This window comes from Chelonoidis abingdonii, chromosome 3 (assembly GCF_003597395.2).
Source record: "Chelonoidis abingdonii isolate Lonesome George chromosome 3, CheloAbing_2.0, whole genome shotgun sequence".
Taxonomy (NCBI): Eukaryota; Metazoa; Chordata; order Testudines; family Testudinidae; genus Chelonoidis; species Chelonoidis abingdonii.
In genome coordinates this window covers 88,848,971-88,867,662 of record NC_133771.1, presented here as the reverse complement: position 1 = coordinate 88,867,662, position 18,692 = coordinate 88,848,971, and the positions used below count along the sequence as shown (strand labels likewise).

The window sequence follows — 18,692 nt, the reverse complement described above, 5'->3', positions numbered from 1 at the left end:
ATATGAGTAGGGCCCTATCAAGGTCAGGGTCCACTTTTGTCAATTGCATGGACATAGAATTTTAAAATTAGTAAATTTCATGATTCCAGCTGCTTAAATCTGAAATTTCAAGGTGTTGAACTTGTAGGGATCCTGACCCAAAAAGGAGTTTGGGAGGGTGTGTGTGTGTGGGGGGGGGGTCACAAAGTTATTGTAGGCGGGGTTGTGATACTGCTACCCATAATTCTGCACTGCTGGTGGTGCTGCCTTCAAAGCTGGGCAGTTGGAGAGTGGTGGCTGCTGTCTGGGAGCCCAGCTCTGCAGGCAGAACTGCCACCAGCAGCAACGCGGAAGTAAGGATGGCATGCTGTGGTATTGCCACCTTTACTTCTGTGCTGCTGCCTGCAAAGCTGGGCCCTCAGTCAGCAGCCACCACTCTCTGGCTGCCCAGCTCTGAAGGCAGCAGCGCAGAAGTAAGGGTGGCATAGTATGATATTGCCACTCTTACTTCTGTGCTGCTGCTGGTAGGATGCTGCTTTCATAGCTGGGCACCTGGCCAACAGCCGCTGCTCTCTGGTCACCCAGCTCTGAAGGCAGCGCAGAAGTAAGAGTGGTGACACCGTGACACCCTCCCCACCTAAAGTAACGTTGCAACCCCTTCCCCCCACAATTCCTTTTTGGATTAGTCTCCTCCTTTAAATCTGTATAGTATAGGGTAAAAGCACACAAAAGACCAGATTTCAGGCGCCTTTTTCATGGCCGTGAATTTGTTAGGGCCCTGTGTATAACACTGGCCACAGAATTTTACCCAGTAATGTCTGCATCATTCCTATAACTTCTGATTGAACTAGAGCATGATGAAAGGAGGAATATTTAACGGTTAAATGCCCCTGTATTAGGATGTCTAAATTGTTAATGGGGGGAGGCCAGATTTCACAGTCTGTGACTTGTTTTTCATGGCCATGAATTTGGTAGGGCCCTAAGTATGAGTCAACAAAGTGGTGCAGCTGCAAAAAAGGTTAAGGCTATGTCTAGGCTGCAGAGTGTTGTTGCCAAAAGTTATGCCACTTTAATTAAAGCGCTTTAATTAAACCATTGTTTCATGTCCACACTATGATCCTTGTGTTGGCAGAGTGTATCCACACTAGTAGCTCTTGCATCAATATAGAGAGCAGTGCATTGTGGGTAGCTGTCACACTGTGCAATTGGCCACTGGGTGCTTTTGGAAGGGTTTACAATGCCTCCTGGGGCAGGTACAGTGTAACATGATGCAGAATTCTTAATCCCATTGTTCCATGGGCATCCTATTAGATTGCCAACTGCTTTTCAACTGAAGTGGGGAGGAGTGGGTGGGGGAGCATGTGACAGGGAGTGTGTGGAGGGGGAGAGGCTGTGTGTGTGTGTGGGGTATATGTGAGAGAATGTATATGCTGGGGGAGAGTGAGCGTGTTGGCATGCTGTCTCAGCTGCTGAAAGCAACCAGTTCTGAGGCGGGGGGGAACACTGCAGACATCAGGCCCCCCACCTCCCTCCTTGGCTCTGCACAGCAGTCACACACACACACACACACACACACACACACACACGCTCTGCACAGCAGTCACACACACACACACACACACGTCCCTGCCTGCCTGCTTCTGTGTTCCTAGTGCAGGAAACAACAGCATTCCACACACACACACACACACACACACACACACACACACACACACACACACGTCCCTGCCTGCCTGCTTACACACACACACACACACACACACACACGTCCCTGCCTGCCTGCTTCTGTGTTCCTAGTGCAGGAAACAACAGCATTCCACATTAATGATTTGCTCTTTGATCCCAGGGCAAGAACTTCATGAAGCTTTGAAAGAGCAGGTTACATGCCTGCAGGGCAGATGAGTTCAAAACTGTAAGCAGAGCAGTCACGGTGGGCATTGTGGGATACTGGGGGAGCATCTGCACGCTCTTTGGGACAAACGGCAGAGTTTATACTGACACTTTGTCATTTAACTTCGCTGCAAAAAGCCCTATGTCTCTCGTCAAGATGGTTTTATTTTGTTGCCAATAGTGGCATTGCAGTGTGTACACCTCCACTGTTTTGCCACCAGAAGCTGCCTTTTCCCAACAAAACTCCGCAGTGTAAACAAGACCTAATATTCTGGGCTGTATTTTCAGGAGTGTCATATCTGAGAGAGAAGGGAATTGTTCCACTGTATTTGACACTAGTGAAGCTTCAACTGAAGTACTGTTTCCAGTTCTGGGTGCCACACTTTAAGGAAGACGCAGACAAATTGGAAAGAGTTCAGAGGAGAGCAGCAAATATGATGAAAAGTTTAGAAAACTTGATCTATGAGGAAAGGTTAGGGAAAAGAAGACTGAATGGGAACCTGATAACAGTCTTCAAGTATGTTAAGAGCTGTTATAGAGAGAATGATGAGCAATTGTTTTCCATGTTCGTTTAAGTCCATTGCTTCTTGTACTACCTTTATCTGCAGAACTTTTTTAAACTATAGGGATAGTTAAGTATTTGGAATCGTTTATCAAGAGAGGTTGACGAATCCCCATCACTGAAGGCTTTTAAGGGTAGGTTAGACAAGCACCTGTCAGGTTTGATCTAGGTCAGTGATTCTCAAACTTTTGTACTAGTGACCCCTTTCACATAGCAAGCCTCTGAGTGCGACCCCTCCATATAAATTAAAAACACTTCTCTATATATTTAACACCATTATTGCCACCATGCTGGAGGCAAAGTGGGGTTTGGGGTGGAGGCTGTCCTCTCACAACCCCCCCACATAATAACCTCATGACCCCCTCAGTCACCCCCAGTTTGAGTATCTTTGGCCTAGGTATACTTTGTCCTGCCACATTATGGAGGGCTGGACTAGATGACCTCTTGAGATTCCTTCCAGCCCTACATTTTTATGATTCTTTAGTTGAAGGCAGAGACAAAGATGCCCAAGGATTGAGAACATTTAAAGATTTGGGAGAGGGAGGAAAACCAGGGATGAAAGGAGAGAGGGAAAGATTGGATCAGGGGAACAGCTTGTGGGATTAGTGGCAAATAGTAGAATATAGATCTCCTGAATAGAAAGAAGGAATTAGGGGTGGAAGGAGAGGAGGAATATTCTTCCTGGATGCTTTCAATTTTGCTTTTTTTAAAAGTAGGCAAAATCTTGGACAGTGAAGGGTGCAGAGGAGTATAGGAGGAAAAGCAGAGAAGAGTGTTTGAGGAGGGAATTGAATGTGAAGAGGAGTCAGTCGGAGTTGGCAGCCTGGGAATTGATTAGGCAAGAGAGGTTAAGTTACTGAGGAAGAGAAGAGAGCAAAAGAAGATGGCTTCAACTGCTGCAATGAAGGGAGAGAGCCTTTTTCACCAAGTGTGAGGGGGTGCAAGGAATTGGAGAGAGAGGAGCATTGATGAGAGTTAAATTAGTAGAACCAGAGCAAGAAGGAAGAAATGTAAGGAACAGCTATAAGGCTGTCAGGATTGGAGCCTGACAGGGAGGGTGATGTAAACCAGGGAAATGGAAAATAAGGTGGCCATGAAGAGAGCCGTGTTTCTGGTGCCTCCACCAACTCCATCACTACCTAATTAATTGATTAAAAATGGTTAATAATTGTATTTTAAAGTTATTTTACTGAGAAGTTATAACTAAACATTCATTTACAAGTAGGATCAAAGGTAGGTAAAAATTATGTACGTGTGGGCTTTTTTTTGCAGTGGACAGTAGTTCTGATCAGGCCATGATACACCTGTTAGCTGGTTTGGAGGATGATGGGTATCAAATGGGAGGACACAGAACGTTATCTCAAAATCATTCTCTTGGAAGCAACAGAAATCTCCAGAACAGTGATGATGAAGAAAATGAACCACAGATTGAAAAGGAAGAGATGGAACTCAGTTTGCTTATGTCTCAAAGATGGGATAGCAGCAATGAAGAGCATAGGGAAAAAAGAAGGTGTGTATTTGACATGGAAAACAGGCTTTTTCCTTTTTTAAGGAAATATTTGTCCTTTTTCCCAAATACTTCATGTTTTCAACTCCCGTGGATATGTAACTCTAAATGAAGTGACTTAAATACTCATACACTACCTCTGGCCTACAGAAGGGACTCCCGTTGAGCACTGGGAGATCTGGGTAGATCTCAGGCTAGATATGGCTTTTAAAGTGGTGGCACTTGATGATCAGTTTTATATGTGTCTTTTTTGTATCCAAGCTCTAATTTTGCTGTTGAGAACATATTTTAAGGTAATTTTTTCCTGTATCTGTGTTCCTGATCTGTCGTCCTTTCCATTATAATCAGTTTTGAGCCTTACTGTATATGTTTGACACTTGATGTACCTGGAGTGAATGTTTAGGAAATACATTTGTAAAGACTGACCTGACAGTCCAGCAATAGCACCATGTGTTCCCATTCACCTTGGGGTCAATGATTAAATCTTACAGTGCACACTTCTTTTCTGGACCACCAGCAGTAGCAGGGGGTGGGCAAACTACGGCCCATGGGCCATATCCAGCCCACTGGACTGTCCTGCCCAGCCCCTGAGCTCCTGGCCTGGGAGGCTCACCCTCGGCTCCTCCCCCGCAGTTCCCCCTCGCCCGCAGCCTCAGCTTGCTCGCTCCACCGCTGGAGCAATGCTCTGGGCAACAGGGCAGTGAGCTCCTGGAGCAGCGCAGCTGCAGAGCCTGCCTGACCTGGTCTCTGTGCTGCATGGTCATGGTGGCAGCCGCGTGGCCCAGCTCCAGCTGGGCAGCATAGCTGTAGTTCTACCAGCCGCCGGTGCTACAGGTAGCGCAGTAAGGGAGTAGAGAGCAGGGCGGGTTGGATAGAGGACAGGGGAGTTTGGAGTGGTGGTCAGGGACAGGGGGATGAATGCTGGTCAGGGGGGAAACGGGGTTGAATGGAGAGAGGGGTCCTGGAAGGCAGTCAGGAAGGAGGGGGAGTTGGATGAGGGGGCATGGGGCAATCAGGGTCAGGGATTCTGGGGGCAGTCAGGGGGCAGGAAGAAGGGGTGGTTGGATGGGGCAGGGGTCCCAGGGGGGTGCATCAGGAATGAGAGGAGGGATTGGATGGAGCAGCGGTGGGGGTCCGGGGGCAGTCATGGGACAGGAAGCGGGAGGGTGTGAATGGGGCAGGGGTCCCAGAGGGGCCATCAGGGAATGGGGGGGTTGGATGGGACAGGAGTCCCAGGGGTGGGCCATCAGGAGGCAAGAAGCGGGGGGGGCCGGGCCATGACCCCCTCCCCTAACCGGCCCTTCATACAATTTACGAAATCTAAATCTAAAAGATCCTGTTCTTATCAGGGTTTCTTAATTTTCGTTAGGTCAGTGAGCAAAAATATGCATAGAAGCTCAACTGAAGAGGAGGATTTATCTTCAGAAGAAGAAATGGAATGGAGTGGTAACAGTTTGCTTCTAGCTAATCTCTCTATACCTCAGTTAGATGGAACCGCAGATGAAAATGGTGGTAAGTAAATGGTAAAACTACTTCAAAAATTGAGTTACTGCTTGGAACATAAGTGATTTCCTGATCTGTGTATCAATCCTGGAAGATCTGATTGCTTTCCACTCCCAAGTCAGTGGGAGGGAGGTGCTCTCAACACATTGCAGGCAATGGCCCTTAAATACTGTAAATTGGCTTATAAAATGATTATTCATAAAAGGCTTATGGTTCTCCCAACTGTACCTTCCGGCTCCCACCCTGTTTTTTTTTGTTTTGTTTTATGTTATGGTCAGAGTAAAGAGGATCTTCTGTTAGTCTTAAAGGAGAGGGTAAAGCTCATCCAGTTACCATAGAGATTTTTCTGTTTAAAGTTTTTATTATGCATACTCAATATAAAAATTACTAGTTTCATGAGACCATTTAAGTCTGCCAGGATTTCACTGTAAGTATACTGAATTTAGTAAACCTGTGAAAGAATCTAGACTCCCTGTGTACTGTTTTCAGTTATATACCACCCATAATGAATACAGTGCAACTCACTTTCAGCCTGCATTTCATTCAATATATTGCATATCTATATCCTGAAATTGCATGAGTTTAAAACCGTGGAATGACAAGCAGGAACAAGTTAGCAAGGAAGAAGTTTCAGAATTCAAAAAAAAATTCTCCCCTTACCCTCATTATCTCTGCAAAAATTAAAAAAGGTCTGAAATGACCTCAATTTATAGTGTGGGTAATCTGAGTTTGATGATAAGAAAATATCTAAATATTATTTTCTACTTACTTTTAGTAATGTGATCTATATATTATCTTTATATAAGTATATTGAATTCTGTGTGTGTGTGTATTTCATTACCTTGTTCAATATACTTATATAAAGATAATATATAGATCACTTATATATATAAAAAATACTTGGTTCTGTGGCAAAAGGAGCCTAATATTAAGATGAAGTATTTGCTTTATTTTTTTTTCTAATTAATCGTAGTCATTTTTCTTTAATGAGAGAGACAAGGTGAGGTAATATCTTTTATTGGACCAACTTCTGCTGGTGGAAGGTACAAGCTTTCAAGATACAGGGCTCTTCTTCAGGTCTGGGGAAGGAAGCAGAGTGACACAAACCTTGTACCTTCCACCAATAGAAGTTGGTCCAGTAAAAGATATTACCTCACCTGCTTGTGTGTTTCATATTCTGAGAATTTTTTTAATATAGTTTTGAGATACTGTATTAATTATACACTGCTACCTCGATATAACACCACCTGATATAACATTAATTTGGATATAACGTGGTAAAGCAGTGCTCTGGGGTGCCGGGGCTGCGCATTCCAGTGGATCAAAGCAAGTTCAGTATAACATGGTTTGACCCATAACGTGGTAAGATTTTTTTTGGCTCCCAAGGACAGTGTTATATCAAGGTAGAGGTGTACTAAATGGACTACAAACTTGAAATTGCAGATTAAATTCAAATTCTACAACTCTGTATTTCTTAGTCTGAAATCTAGCTGGTTAGCATGAAATTCTTATTAATTACCTCCCTTGGGTGCAAATGTTGCCCTCCTATGCATGTGCACAAATTTCTATACAATTAATGCAGTTTGTATGTGTTCAATAAGGCAAGAATTTGGTTTTTAAACACTCTTTAAAAATATACTTTCTGGAATGGTTTTGCATTTTAGAAATATATTTTAAAATAATCCATGAAGGGTGGTGATAATATGTTGTGACAGTGCCTCATTGCATTGCAAATTTGAAAGTAATAGTGTACGATCTCAGGTGAGAGAGAGGTTGTATACCACGTATTTAACAGTAAATAATGACCCTTTGGCAAACTCTTCAGTTATTCAGCTGATGAGCTGTCTGGGCATTCTTCTCTTGAATGTTACCCTATTGTTATCCTTTTATCTGAATAATAATCAAACAAATCCTTCATTGGGTTTCCATGATTTATGGAAATGCGTGGAGATAGACACAGAACAATAAATAATGCAAGTTGAAACAGGAGCAAAGCAAATGACTATAGCTAAATCTCAAAATCTGAAATTAAGTCTCTAGTGCTAAATTTAGTAATCCTAATAAGAAGCCTGATTTTCAAACATAGTGAGCATGTACAGCTTCCTTGACATCATTGGCATTGGTAGGTCAGCATTCCTGAAAATCAGGCCACTTGCGTTTAGGTATCTAAAGGTGGATTTAGAGGCCTAAATTCTGTCACTGGTTTGAAAATTTGGGATGTGTGTATATGTATAGTATTTAGGAATGACTGGCAGAATGGCTACTGAACTCATTGTTTAAATGATCTGATCTGGTATGACAACTCATATGCATCATAGTTAAGTCTGTGAGTCTGTCCTGGAGGTCATGGAAATCATTGATTCTGTGACTTTCCTGGACCTCCGTGATTTCTGCAGTGACCAGTGAGGCTGGCTCAGGGGCTGCCTGAACAGCTTGTGTAGCCCCTGGGCCAGCTGCACCAGCCACTGCTGGGGCAGTCTTGGGGCACCGTGCCCCTTCCCCCACAGCAGCAGCAGGAGTTTGGGTGTGGGAGAGGGTTGGGGCATGGGGTTGAGGTGCAGGAGAGGGTGAGGGCTCTGGGCAGCACTTACCTTGGGGGGCTTCCTGGAAGTGGTGACATCTCCCTTGGTTCCTATGTGTAGGCATGGCCAAGTGGCTCTGCACGCTGCGTCCGTCCGCAGGCGCTGCCTCCGCAGTTCTCATTGGCTGTGACTCCCAGTAAGTTGGAGCTATGGACCCAGTGCTTGGGGCAGGGGCAGCACATGGAGCCCCCTGGCTGCCCCTACACCTAGGAGCCTACCAGCCCCGCCAAACCTCCACCCGCAGGGCCCGTGGGTTGCCCTCTGCCCCAAAGCACCCAAGATTTAGTCAGGGTTTATAGTACAAGTCATTGACAGGTCACAGGCCGTGAATTTTTGTTTACTGCCTATGACCTGTCCACTACTTTTACTAAAAATACCCGTGCCTAAAACATAGCCATAATCATTGTCATAACAATCTTGCCCATAAATAAAATATTATTTGGATTTTTTATGGGAGTTCCTTTCATAGAGGTATCTTTAAATGGTTAATATCTTAAGATAGGGGGAATATTTTGAAATGGGAGGAGAAAAGTAAAAATAATTGCTTTTCTTCCATTCCAGACAATCCTTTGAATAATGAAAGTTCTCGAACTCACTCCTCCATAATTGCAGCAAGTAAAATGTCCGTAAAGACCTCGATGTTTCACAAAGACGCTACTACGCTTGAACCCCCATCTTCTGCTAAGATTACTTTTCAGTGTAAACACACAAGTGCCCTTTCTTCCCATGTTTTGAACAATGAAGATTTAGTAGAAGAGCTTTCACAACCAAACACTGAAGTAAGATCTGATCTTTCAGTCCATTCTTTCACAAAAGAAAGCGCACATGCTGCAAAATGTCCAACATCATTCAGCAATAGCGCCCATTCTGAAAACTCTCACAAGGAGAGTAATAAGGATATTCTTCCAGTTTCTTCATGTGAAAATAATATTTTCGACTATGAAGAAGATATTTCATCGGTGAGCAGACAGATACCAAGCAGGAAGTACACCAGCATCAGAAAGGTAGAAAAAGATGATGCCTCTTTTATGCATATGAGCTGCCACATTAGTGATAGTGTGTTGAGTAAAAACTCATTCAGTTTTTCAGAGTTAAGCCTCTCCAAAAATAAAATACCTTCTGAAGCAAATGAAAAATCCAGCAGCACAGGTATAAATAGCTTTTTCCCTTCAGCGGTAACAGAAAGTTGTGAACTGGTGTCTTGCTCAGGAGGGAATCGAACTGCGGGGCATTGTGTTGAAAGTAGCACTGATGAAGAAGGTAGCCTTAATAAACTTAAAATTAGGTATGAAGAATTTCAGGAGCATAAGACAGAAAAACCAAGCCTCAGTCAACAAGCAGCACATTATATGTTTTTTCCTAGTGTGGTTCTTTCTAATTGTCTCAGCCGGCCACAAAAATTAGCTCCTGTGACGTATAAATTACAGCAGGGCAACAGACAATCCAGGTTAAAGCTGAATAAAAAGAAACTGGGTCTTGGCAATCATCAGGAGCCTGCAGGTGTCAGTGATATTGCATCCACAAAGGAAAGCTGCAATACACAAGATGATGCTTGCAGTATCATTCCTGGCAAGGACAGTGCATTATCTAGCGATTTGGTTCAAGTTCCTCATGGTGCTTTTGAAAACAAAATGACTACATATAATGCTAATTGTATTGACTGCCAATTTAGAGATGGATCCCTGGAAACAGAGCAGTCATTTGGATTATGTGGGAATAAATATACACTCCGAACTAAACGAAAAGTAAATTATGAGACTGAAGACAGTGAATCAAGTTTTTTCATGCACAACTCAAAAATTAGCCTACCTCAGCCCATAGAAAGTGTTGAAAGTTTGGGTGGGTCTCAGAAATCTCGAAAACGTAGAAAACTCTCTAAAAAACTGCCACCTGTTATTATCAAATACATTATCATTAATAGATTTAGAGGCAGAAAAAATATGCTTGTTAAAATAGGAAAAATAGACTCTATTGAGGAACAAGTGATGCTTACAGAAGAAAAGATGAACCTATATAAAAAGCTTGCACCTTTAAAGGACTTTTGGCCAAATGTTCCTGACTCCCCTGCAACCAAATATCCTATTTATCCATTAACACCAAAGAAAAGTCACAGACGGAAAGCAAAACATAAGTCAGCTAAGAAAAAACTTGGAAAACCACAAAAAGCAAGTAGTAAAAATATTAAAAGAACTTTATCTTTCAGAAAAAGAACTCATGCAATCCTTTCTCCCCCTTCACCATCTTATAATGCTGAAGCTGAAGACTGTGACTATCATTATAGTGACGTTATGTCTAAATTAGGTTTTCTCTCTGAGAGAAGCATAAGTCCAGTAAATGCATCTCCCCCTCGCTGCTGGTCTCCCACTGATCCAAAAGCAGAAGAAATTATAAATGGACTAGACAAAGAAGCTTCACTTATTAAGGGTCCTAACATGTACATCAGCAAGACTGTTAATTCCATTGGAGGAAAAAATAGTCGAGCAAAAACTCAGGTTAAGAAATGTAAGAAGAAATTTGCTACTGTAGCTACTAAGAAAAGGAATAAGATTAATCAGACTAATAAAACAGCAAATGATGTAAAGAAGAAACCTAGGACAAAACCGAGACAAAAAATAGCTGAAAAAATATCAAGAAAACGTATGACAGTTAAAGATGAAAAAGGAAATACTTGTTCTGCTGCAGAAGTTAAATTTGTGCTGAAACAACAAGATCTGCCTGAAATTACTCATAACTTTTGCAGCTCACAACCACTTCTTACTCAGAAAGATGTTCCTCTGACTGGCTATTCAACAGGACATCTACCATCAACACAGCTCCCCTCAACAGCTGATGTACAAGGAAATTCATCTTGCTATTTTCATCCATTGCTGGAAACTGATAAGCCTGTGGATTTACGAGGTTTGTCTTCTCCAAGAGAAAATCTTCATTCATCTGTCATTTCTGCTCCTGTGATACCTGGAAGGGAAATAACAAAAATAAACTCTCAAAGGTCTAAGAGTCAAAATGCTGTGTTTCGAATGAAGGAATCTAGTTTGATTCAAAATAATATATTTGACCCATTTAACCACTCATCTCAGGTAACACACAATGTATGTATCTCTAAAGATAAAACAGCTACAAAGACAGAAGAGATTATAAATTCACAGAATAGATACTTGTCATCAGTTGGAAAATTAAATGAAACTCATAGCTTTCTAGATACAATGAAGACAGATCAGTTGCATACCACTAATTTTTTGCATTGTAAAGACAGTAATCAGCAGCAGATTGTGTGCTTACCAGAAGTATCAAAACATGCTGATCCTTATTCTTCTATACTTAAATCATCTGAGGAAGGCCATGGATCTCTTCAGTTGCCTAAGAACTGTTTTGTAACTTCTTTAAGGAGTCCAGTGAAACAGCTAAGATGGGAGCAAAAACAGAGAGGATTTATTTTTGATATGTCTCATTTTAAACCTGAAAGAATAAAACATCGGTCTTTGTCAGAAACCATCTCGCAAACAAAAACTATCTCCCAGTGTGAAAACAGGACTGTAATGACCCCATCAGCATTCAGTGAAGGACAGTCTGGATTAGCTGTTCTAAAAGAGTTACTACAAAAGAGACAACAAAAAGCACAACATGCAGGTATTTTGCAAGAGCCATTATCAGTTTCACCTCAGATAAAGAAAAGTATTTCTTGCTCTCCTGAACAGCATAAAGCAAGTAAAAGATCACAGTCAGTCACATCACCAAGAAAGTCTCGCACTCCCAGAAATACAAAACCTAAAGAAAAAACACCCAAACCTTTAAAAGTGGCTTCATCAAACCAGCATAACACTACTCAGAGTGACCATTTTATATCTGATGACAGCCCCATCTTTTTTTCAGACCCAGGCTTTGAAAGCTGTTATTCACTTGAAGACAGCCTGTCACCAGACCATAATTACAATTTTGATATTAATACCATAGGGCAGACTGGATTTTGTAGTTTGTATTCTGCAAGTCAGTTTGTCCCAGCAGATCAAAGTCTGCCACAGAAGTTTTTGAGTGATGCAGTTCAGGATCTTTTTCCTGGACAAACAGCAGAAAATGAACTTTTCAGTCATAATAGCCAAAAATCTGAGGAAGAAAAACATCGCTCTTCAGACTCAAGTACATGGATAACATCTGGTGCTCTAAGTCCTGAACTATTTGAGAAAACCTCAATGGATAACAATGAGAACCATCACCATGGTCAGTGGAGAAACAATGTTCATCCTTCAGCATCTCGAACTAGCTCATCAGTAGATATTTTCTGTACGCAACAGGCAGGGGACTATGTAAATGAGAAATTCAAGTTGAATAGAAATCCAGTAAATAAAGAAGTATTTCTTAGCCTTCCACAGTCAAGCTGTTCAGACTTCATTCAAAGCTGCACTAGAAAAGAAACCACTTTTGAACCATGTCAGCCACTTGGTTCAATTAATACCTCTTTTACTTCTGTATTGTCTTCTCCGGATGGTGAGCTCATGGATGCAGCTTCGGAGGATTTAGAGTTGTATGTTTCAAGAAACAATGAAGGATTAACTCCAACTCCAGATAGTTCACCTAGATCAACCAGTTCTCCCTCACAGTCAAAGAATGGAAGTTTTACACCTCGTACTGCTCACATTCTTAAACCTCTCATGTCCCCACCAAGTCGTGAAGAAATCATGGCAACTTTGCTAGATCATGACCTTGCAGAAACAATTTACCAAGAACCATTTTGCAGCAATCCGTCTGATGCACCAGAAAAGCCAAGGTAATTTGTCCGTACACTTTTATTACAAGGCATTTCTATATGTATGTATATTTGTAATTACTTGTATTCCTAATTACTTGTATTCCTAAAGCTAATTTTAGCTATATATAGGAATTTTTCACACTCAGATGTAAAAGATTTGGAGTGATAAACCTAAATTCCAAGGCTTTTGTTTTAACTCTGTAATTAAATAAATAAAATAATTGTCCTTCCCTTTCCATTATCCGCTTTAATGCCACATGGCAATTTTGCTGTCCCAATTTTGATGATCAAAGGAGGAATGAGCTGGTACCTTCTCCTTTGGTGAAGGAAGACATCTGCCCATGTGACTTGCTATAGAGCAGGGATAGTCAATTATTTTTGTAAGGTCCAAATTTCTTGGTCAAGGTATAGTCAACGTCCAGACTCCAGAGAAACATTTTTCACACCACAATAGCAATAATGATAATAAGTAAATAAAGAGTTTGTAGTCAATTCAAAAGCATCTGGTGGTTCATATTTGGCCCGCCACCTGTTGTCCATTCCTGCTCTAGAGATTAAAGCTATCAGGACTCTTCGTGGTTTTCATCTTGAGGACTGCCTGTAATTCTGACAAGTGCATAGATATCCCATACCTTTAATTGATGACAATTGTTGACTGTGCTATGATGCATGCAAGTAGTGAAACTGGTCGTATGATCACAGTGTACTAAGGGATGCTTCCTCATAATGCTGAAGCTGTACGTGTTACCTTTACTAATTCTGTACTAAATGTACTAACAGCTGCTTCTTCCAGAAATTCATTGGCATTTTACATCAGGATCAGAAAGCTTAGTGGTCCTTCAGCTGTGATTCTTTAACCAAATGGGATTTCTGCTTCCTTCCTGGAACTATATCATGTTTTAATATTTTCTACCTCAAAACACCAAGCTACTGTCTTTGCAAAGATATTATTACCAACAGTTAAAATTTAATTTTGTTTTAGTGTGAAAAATGGCTTTTCCAGTAGTTTAAAATACTGTTCTGAACTACTCTCCATGATGTTAGGGACTCTGGTTTGTTCCCACATGCTTGAACTAATAGGAGTTGAGAGCTGTGTGGAGGTGACATGCTCTGTCTCTGAGGGAAAAGTTATTTCCTTTAGTGATTTCTCTTGCTCATTCAGGAGTGTGTTTGATAGAGGCTGGATAGAACTACGTCACTCTTTTGAAAAGTTGATGATTGTCATAGGATATGTAGTATGGAAGATCAAAGGTAAAGCATTTAACATTTGGAAGAGATCCTTGGGGCACCAAGAGTGATTCAGAAACTCCCGTCCTTCCACTAGAAAGAATGAAAGAAAGGAGTTACTCTCAGTAGATTTCCAATTTAAGGCAAAATAATTGTTTAAAATATTCTCTTTACAGGGAGATTGGAGGACGGCTTCTCACAGTAGAAACTAGACTTCCAAATGATCTGCCTGAGTTTGAGGGAGATTTCTCATTGGAAGGGCTACGCCTCTGGAAGACTGCATTTTCAGCCATGACACACAGTCCTAGACCAGGTTCACCGCCACGTAATTGTCATTCCATTGCTGGCAAAGGAGAAATTAATAGCCATAAAACTAGCGAAGATAAAAAAATCGTCATCATGCCATGTAAATGCGCACCGAGTCGCCAACAGGTTCAGATGTGGCTTCATGCCAAAGAAGAGTATGAGCATATCAAGAAATTGCCTAAGGCTCAGCCTGTTGACACTGAGAACGCAACAGAGAATTTCAGATCCATAGCATTGCCTATAGATCAGCCTACTGAAGTGGTAAAAGCAGCTAAGAATTTCAGTTTACCTAGCCTGCAAGACAGCATACCTATTGTGCCTACAAAAGATGCTCCTGTTTCACAGGCAGATCCTACACCAACACAGACCAAGGAAACTTGTGATAAATATATTAATACTGTACAGATTTCTACAAATACCATAGAACCCAGTAAAACTCCACCTGAAAGCAGGACATTGCTGCTTGCTCCTTCAGCAATAGAACTTGATAAAGAAGAAGAGGATGATGATTATTATGTCAATTATAGTTCACCAGATTCACCAGTGCTTCCACCTTGGCAACAAGCAGCATCCCCAGATTCCAAACCATCTAGTTTAGAAGATGCAGACTGGCAGAGTCAGAACATAATTTCATCTCCTGTGAAAGAAAATGACACAGCACACAGTGAGAATGTACAGAAACATGTCAGAGACGAAGGTCGGGCATCCTTCAGCACATCTCCACTTCTGGTCAGAGAAGGTGCTGGAAGTTCTGAATCAGTTTGCCTACATAGCACACCCATTGTACAGAGAAAATGTCAAGAAAGAATAGCTGAAGCACTTGATTTTACTCCTTTATCAACAGGTAAATTTATTAATTAAGCCAGGTACAACAAAAAGAGGTACAAAAACTTTTCCTGCAAATAATAGGAAAAGAGATTAATATACTTGGAAATAATTGAAAAATAACCATCTCTCTACAGGAAGGGCAAGTTAAACGTGTTTTTATTTTTGAAAGGGGATATATTTCACCAGTGTTTATCCGGTGAAAGTAATTATTCAATTATAAATTAAGATTTGAGTGTCAGAACACCTTAAAAACTGTGGTACTGTTGTTAGAATATTCTAAAGTGATGGTTAAAACATGAACAACTTAATTGAAATTAAATGTAGAGTATTTTTGAGTCTTTTGCTTAAGTCGCTGGTATGTTTCAAACACATACTTTGAAATTAGAATATAAATATTAAATATCTTAAATTTTAAGACTGTCCAAGATAACCATGTGTTTTTGTCTTATTATACAGTGCAATATAGTCTATAAAACACACTAGCCTATCAAAGCTATTCTTTGGACTGGAGGTGATCATTTGTGCACATTATATTAGATAGAAGAATTTTCTGTTTCCTGGTAGGTAGTTCAGTTTTCTGAGAATGTTTGGGGGAAACTAAATGACATTTGCATTTGTTCCATATTTTTACAGAACCAAAGATGCAGAAATTGAATCATAGAAGAGGAAGTAACTCTGACACTCTTCGAAGAGTACTTTTAACAACACAAGTGAAGGTAAATTAGAATTAGAAACAAAGTTTCATGTTTATTAAATTACATTTAAGTGTGCTTTCAAGTTCAGAAGCAAAAATAGTCAATATATCAAGTACCTTTATCTCACTTGTACTTATATTTTGACCTTTCCAATTTTTAGAATTTGTAGAGTCTGTGATAAATTGTCTATTTTTCATGGACTTTTGCTTTTTTTTTGCTGTTGTGATCTGGGAAATTATTATCTGTGTGTGTGCGTGCGTAATAAACATACGCAGTAGACAGAGTAATGATGGTAACTAAAGAAGAATTATAAGGATACAAATACAAAAGGAATAATGAGAGCAAAGTGATAAACGTGTTATTCGATCACATCATATCCTAAGATGTCACTATCTTTCTTGATATTGTTACGATTTTTTTGTAAAAAATTGATCATTACAAACTTTAATTTGTTCTTTCAATTTTAACATTTTAGTATCAATATACAATAGTGAGAATAAGTGCATGTATATATAAACAAACACACAACCAAGAGATGGAATTATACAGTATGTAGATAGTATCAGAGGGGTAGCCCCGTGTTAGTCTGGATCTGTAAAAGCAGCAAAGAGTTCTGTGGCATCTTACAGACTAACAGACATATTGGAGCATGAGCTTTCATGGGTGAATACCCACTTCGTCGGATGCATCCAACGAAATGGGTATTCACCCATGAAAGCTCATGCTCCAATACGTCTGTTAGTCTGTAAGGTGCCACAGGACTCTTTGCTGCTTTTACAGTATGTAAGTAGATGCTTCTAGATGAATCTATTATACAGGTTTGATCAACCCAATGCAAAAGTGACTACTACATTGCTCAGTTTATAAGTACCACATGTTGACCAAAATCCCCTTTTCGTGGCTTTGAAACCTTCTGAAAGTTGAAATTGAAGAGGCACTTGCCCCCTTTTTAAAATTCTTGTTACATTATGAGATTTCATTAAAATTAGACCAAAAAGGGAAGATGATACAACAGTTAGTTTGGAAACTTGACACAAGAAGATAGGATAAGGTCTCGTCTACATGACAAGTTAGTGCATGGCAAGATGTTGCGCTGTAGATTCACATCCTGGCTTGTCACACACTAAGGGTATGTCTCATAGCAAAATAATAACTGTCAGCGAGTCTCAGAGTTCAGGTCAACTGGCTGGGTGTTAATAATAGCCATGTAGACATTTGGGCTCAGTCTGGAACCCTGGTACTGAGACTCTGCTGGGGGTCTTATTACCTGGGCTCCAGCGCGAGCCCAAACATCTACAGTTATCTTTATCCCTGTAGTACAAGCCCAAGTCAGTTGACTCAGGCTGTGGGGTTTTGTTTTGTTTTGTTTTTTGCTGTGTAGACGTACCCTAACTCTTTGTGTAGACAAGGGCTAAGTGAAAGTTTCCTCATAATTGTGGTAGAGGAGCTTTTAACTTTAGGTTGCTAAATAGAAAAACAGTAACCTGAAGAATGAAACATAAATGTATTAATCTATAGATTTTCATCTTTTTGCTGCATATATTTCTTTCAATAGAATCAGTTTGCTGCTCTCAATGCCCCAAAGAAAGAAACTTCTCAGATTGAAGGACCATCTTTAAACAACTCTTACGGTTTTAAAGTCAGTGTGCAAAACCTGCAGGAAGCAAAGGCTTTACATGAGGTAACTTGCTGCAACACCAAAGATTCATAACTTTATTCATGCTTTATAATTTTATTTAAGGAAGGAGGAGTTTGAAGAGAGAAATATTGTTGAATTCTATCCTTGTTAATCAAGGTTTGGTATTTCTAATTTTTAATAAATCTTCTATAGTAACTTCTGTCTGAGGCTCTCAAAAGTTCTTTCCTTTTAACAGTATTGAATTAAGTATCACAACACCTTTTTTGGCAAAGTAAGTATTATTCCCATTTCCCTATAGAGGAAAATAAATTATATGTTTAAAGGGTTCCTATTAACTTGATATCTAATGAGTTAAAAGTAGTTTTAGATACTGCATAAACCCCTAAACCATCACTAATTTGGGTATTTTTAATGTTTTTAAACTGTTTTTCCTCTTATCTATTGCTTTATGAAAGACTAACAGAAAATATACAAAATTCTGTCAAATGTACAAAGTAAACTGAAAAGAAAGTAAATGCAAGTTTAATCTATGAGTTACAGTAATCTTAGGTGTTACTTGTGACAACAGGAAAAAAATGTCAGACTTTTTTTTTTTTTTTAAGTTAACTGTCTCCCTATTTATGGCTAGTCCAAGATCACAAAGGATGGCAGTTGCAGAACCAGGAATACAATATCCATAGCCTGACTCTCAATCCTTTCTGTTAACTACTAGGTCACACTCCTCTGTTGAATTTTTATTTTTGATATTGCGCTTACTGAGGAGGAAAGGGTAAAGATTCCTATTCAGCATAACATGTAAGCACATACATACAGAGGTGTCAGAAGCTTACTTTGAATGGAGGCAGGGTATGGAGACAAAGGAGTGGGAGTGGGGTGCATGCTGTGCATGGGGAGACTTGTGTGAACAGGGTGAAGAGGAACAGCTCAAGACTCAGGGTGGTGCAGGGTTCTAGTTCATGTGTGTCTCGCCAGCTGCTGTGGGTAGCTGCTCTCAGCCCTGACCCAATCACCTCAGTTCCTACCTGCTTCCCAGCCTGATCCCAGGCCCTGCAGCAGCCACTCTAGCCCTTCCACGTCCTGCTCTTGCTTCTGCTCCCTTTGCGTGCGTGCAGTTTACAGGGAACATTGCTTCCCAGAAACTATAGGAATGTGACATGTGGGTCCAAAAACTTGGATCAGCTTACACAATATTTCTACTGCAGGGGTGCAATCCCCATCCCCGGTTCCATC

At 40.6% G+C, this 18,692-nt stretch overlaps 1 protein-coding gene across 1 annotated transcript in view; it reads left to right on the top strand.

Moving 5' to 3' along the window:
• Positions 1-18,692, top strand: part of REV3L (REV3 like, DNA directed polymerase zeta catalytic subunit) — a 250,580-nt gene that overhangs the window by 155,545 nt on the left and 76,343 nt on the right. The window contains exons 11-16 of the mRNA XM_075063888.1: positions 3,704-3,941; positions 5,308-5,450; positions 8,585-12,785; positions 14,171-15,144; positions 15,762-15,844; positions 17,379-17,504. Of these exons, the coding sequence (XP_074919989.1) occupies positions 3,704-3,941; positions 5,308-5,450; positions 8,585-12,785; positions 14,171-15,144; positions 15,762-15,844; positions 17,379-17,504 (5,765 nt within the window). The remainder of the gene's footprint in view (positions 1-3,703; positions 3,942-5,307; positions 5,451-8,584; positions 12,786-14,170; positions 15,145-15,761; positions 15,845-17,378; positions 17,505-18,692) is intronic.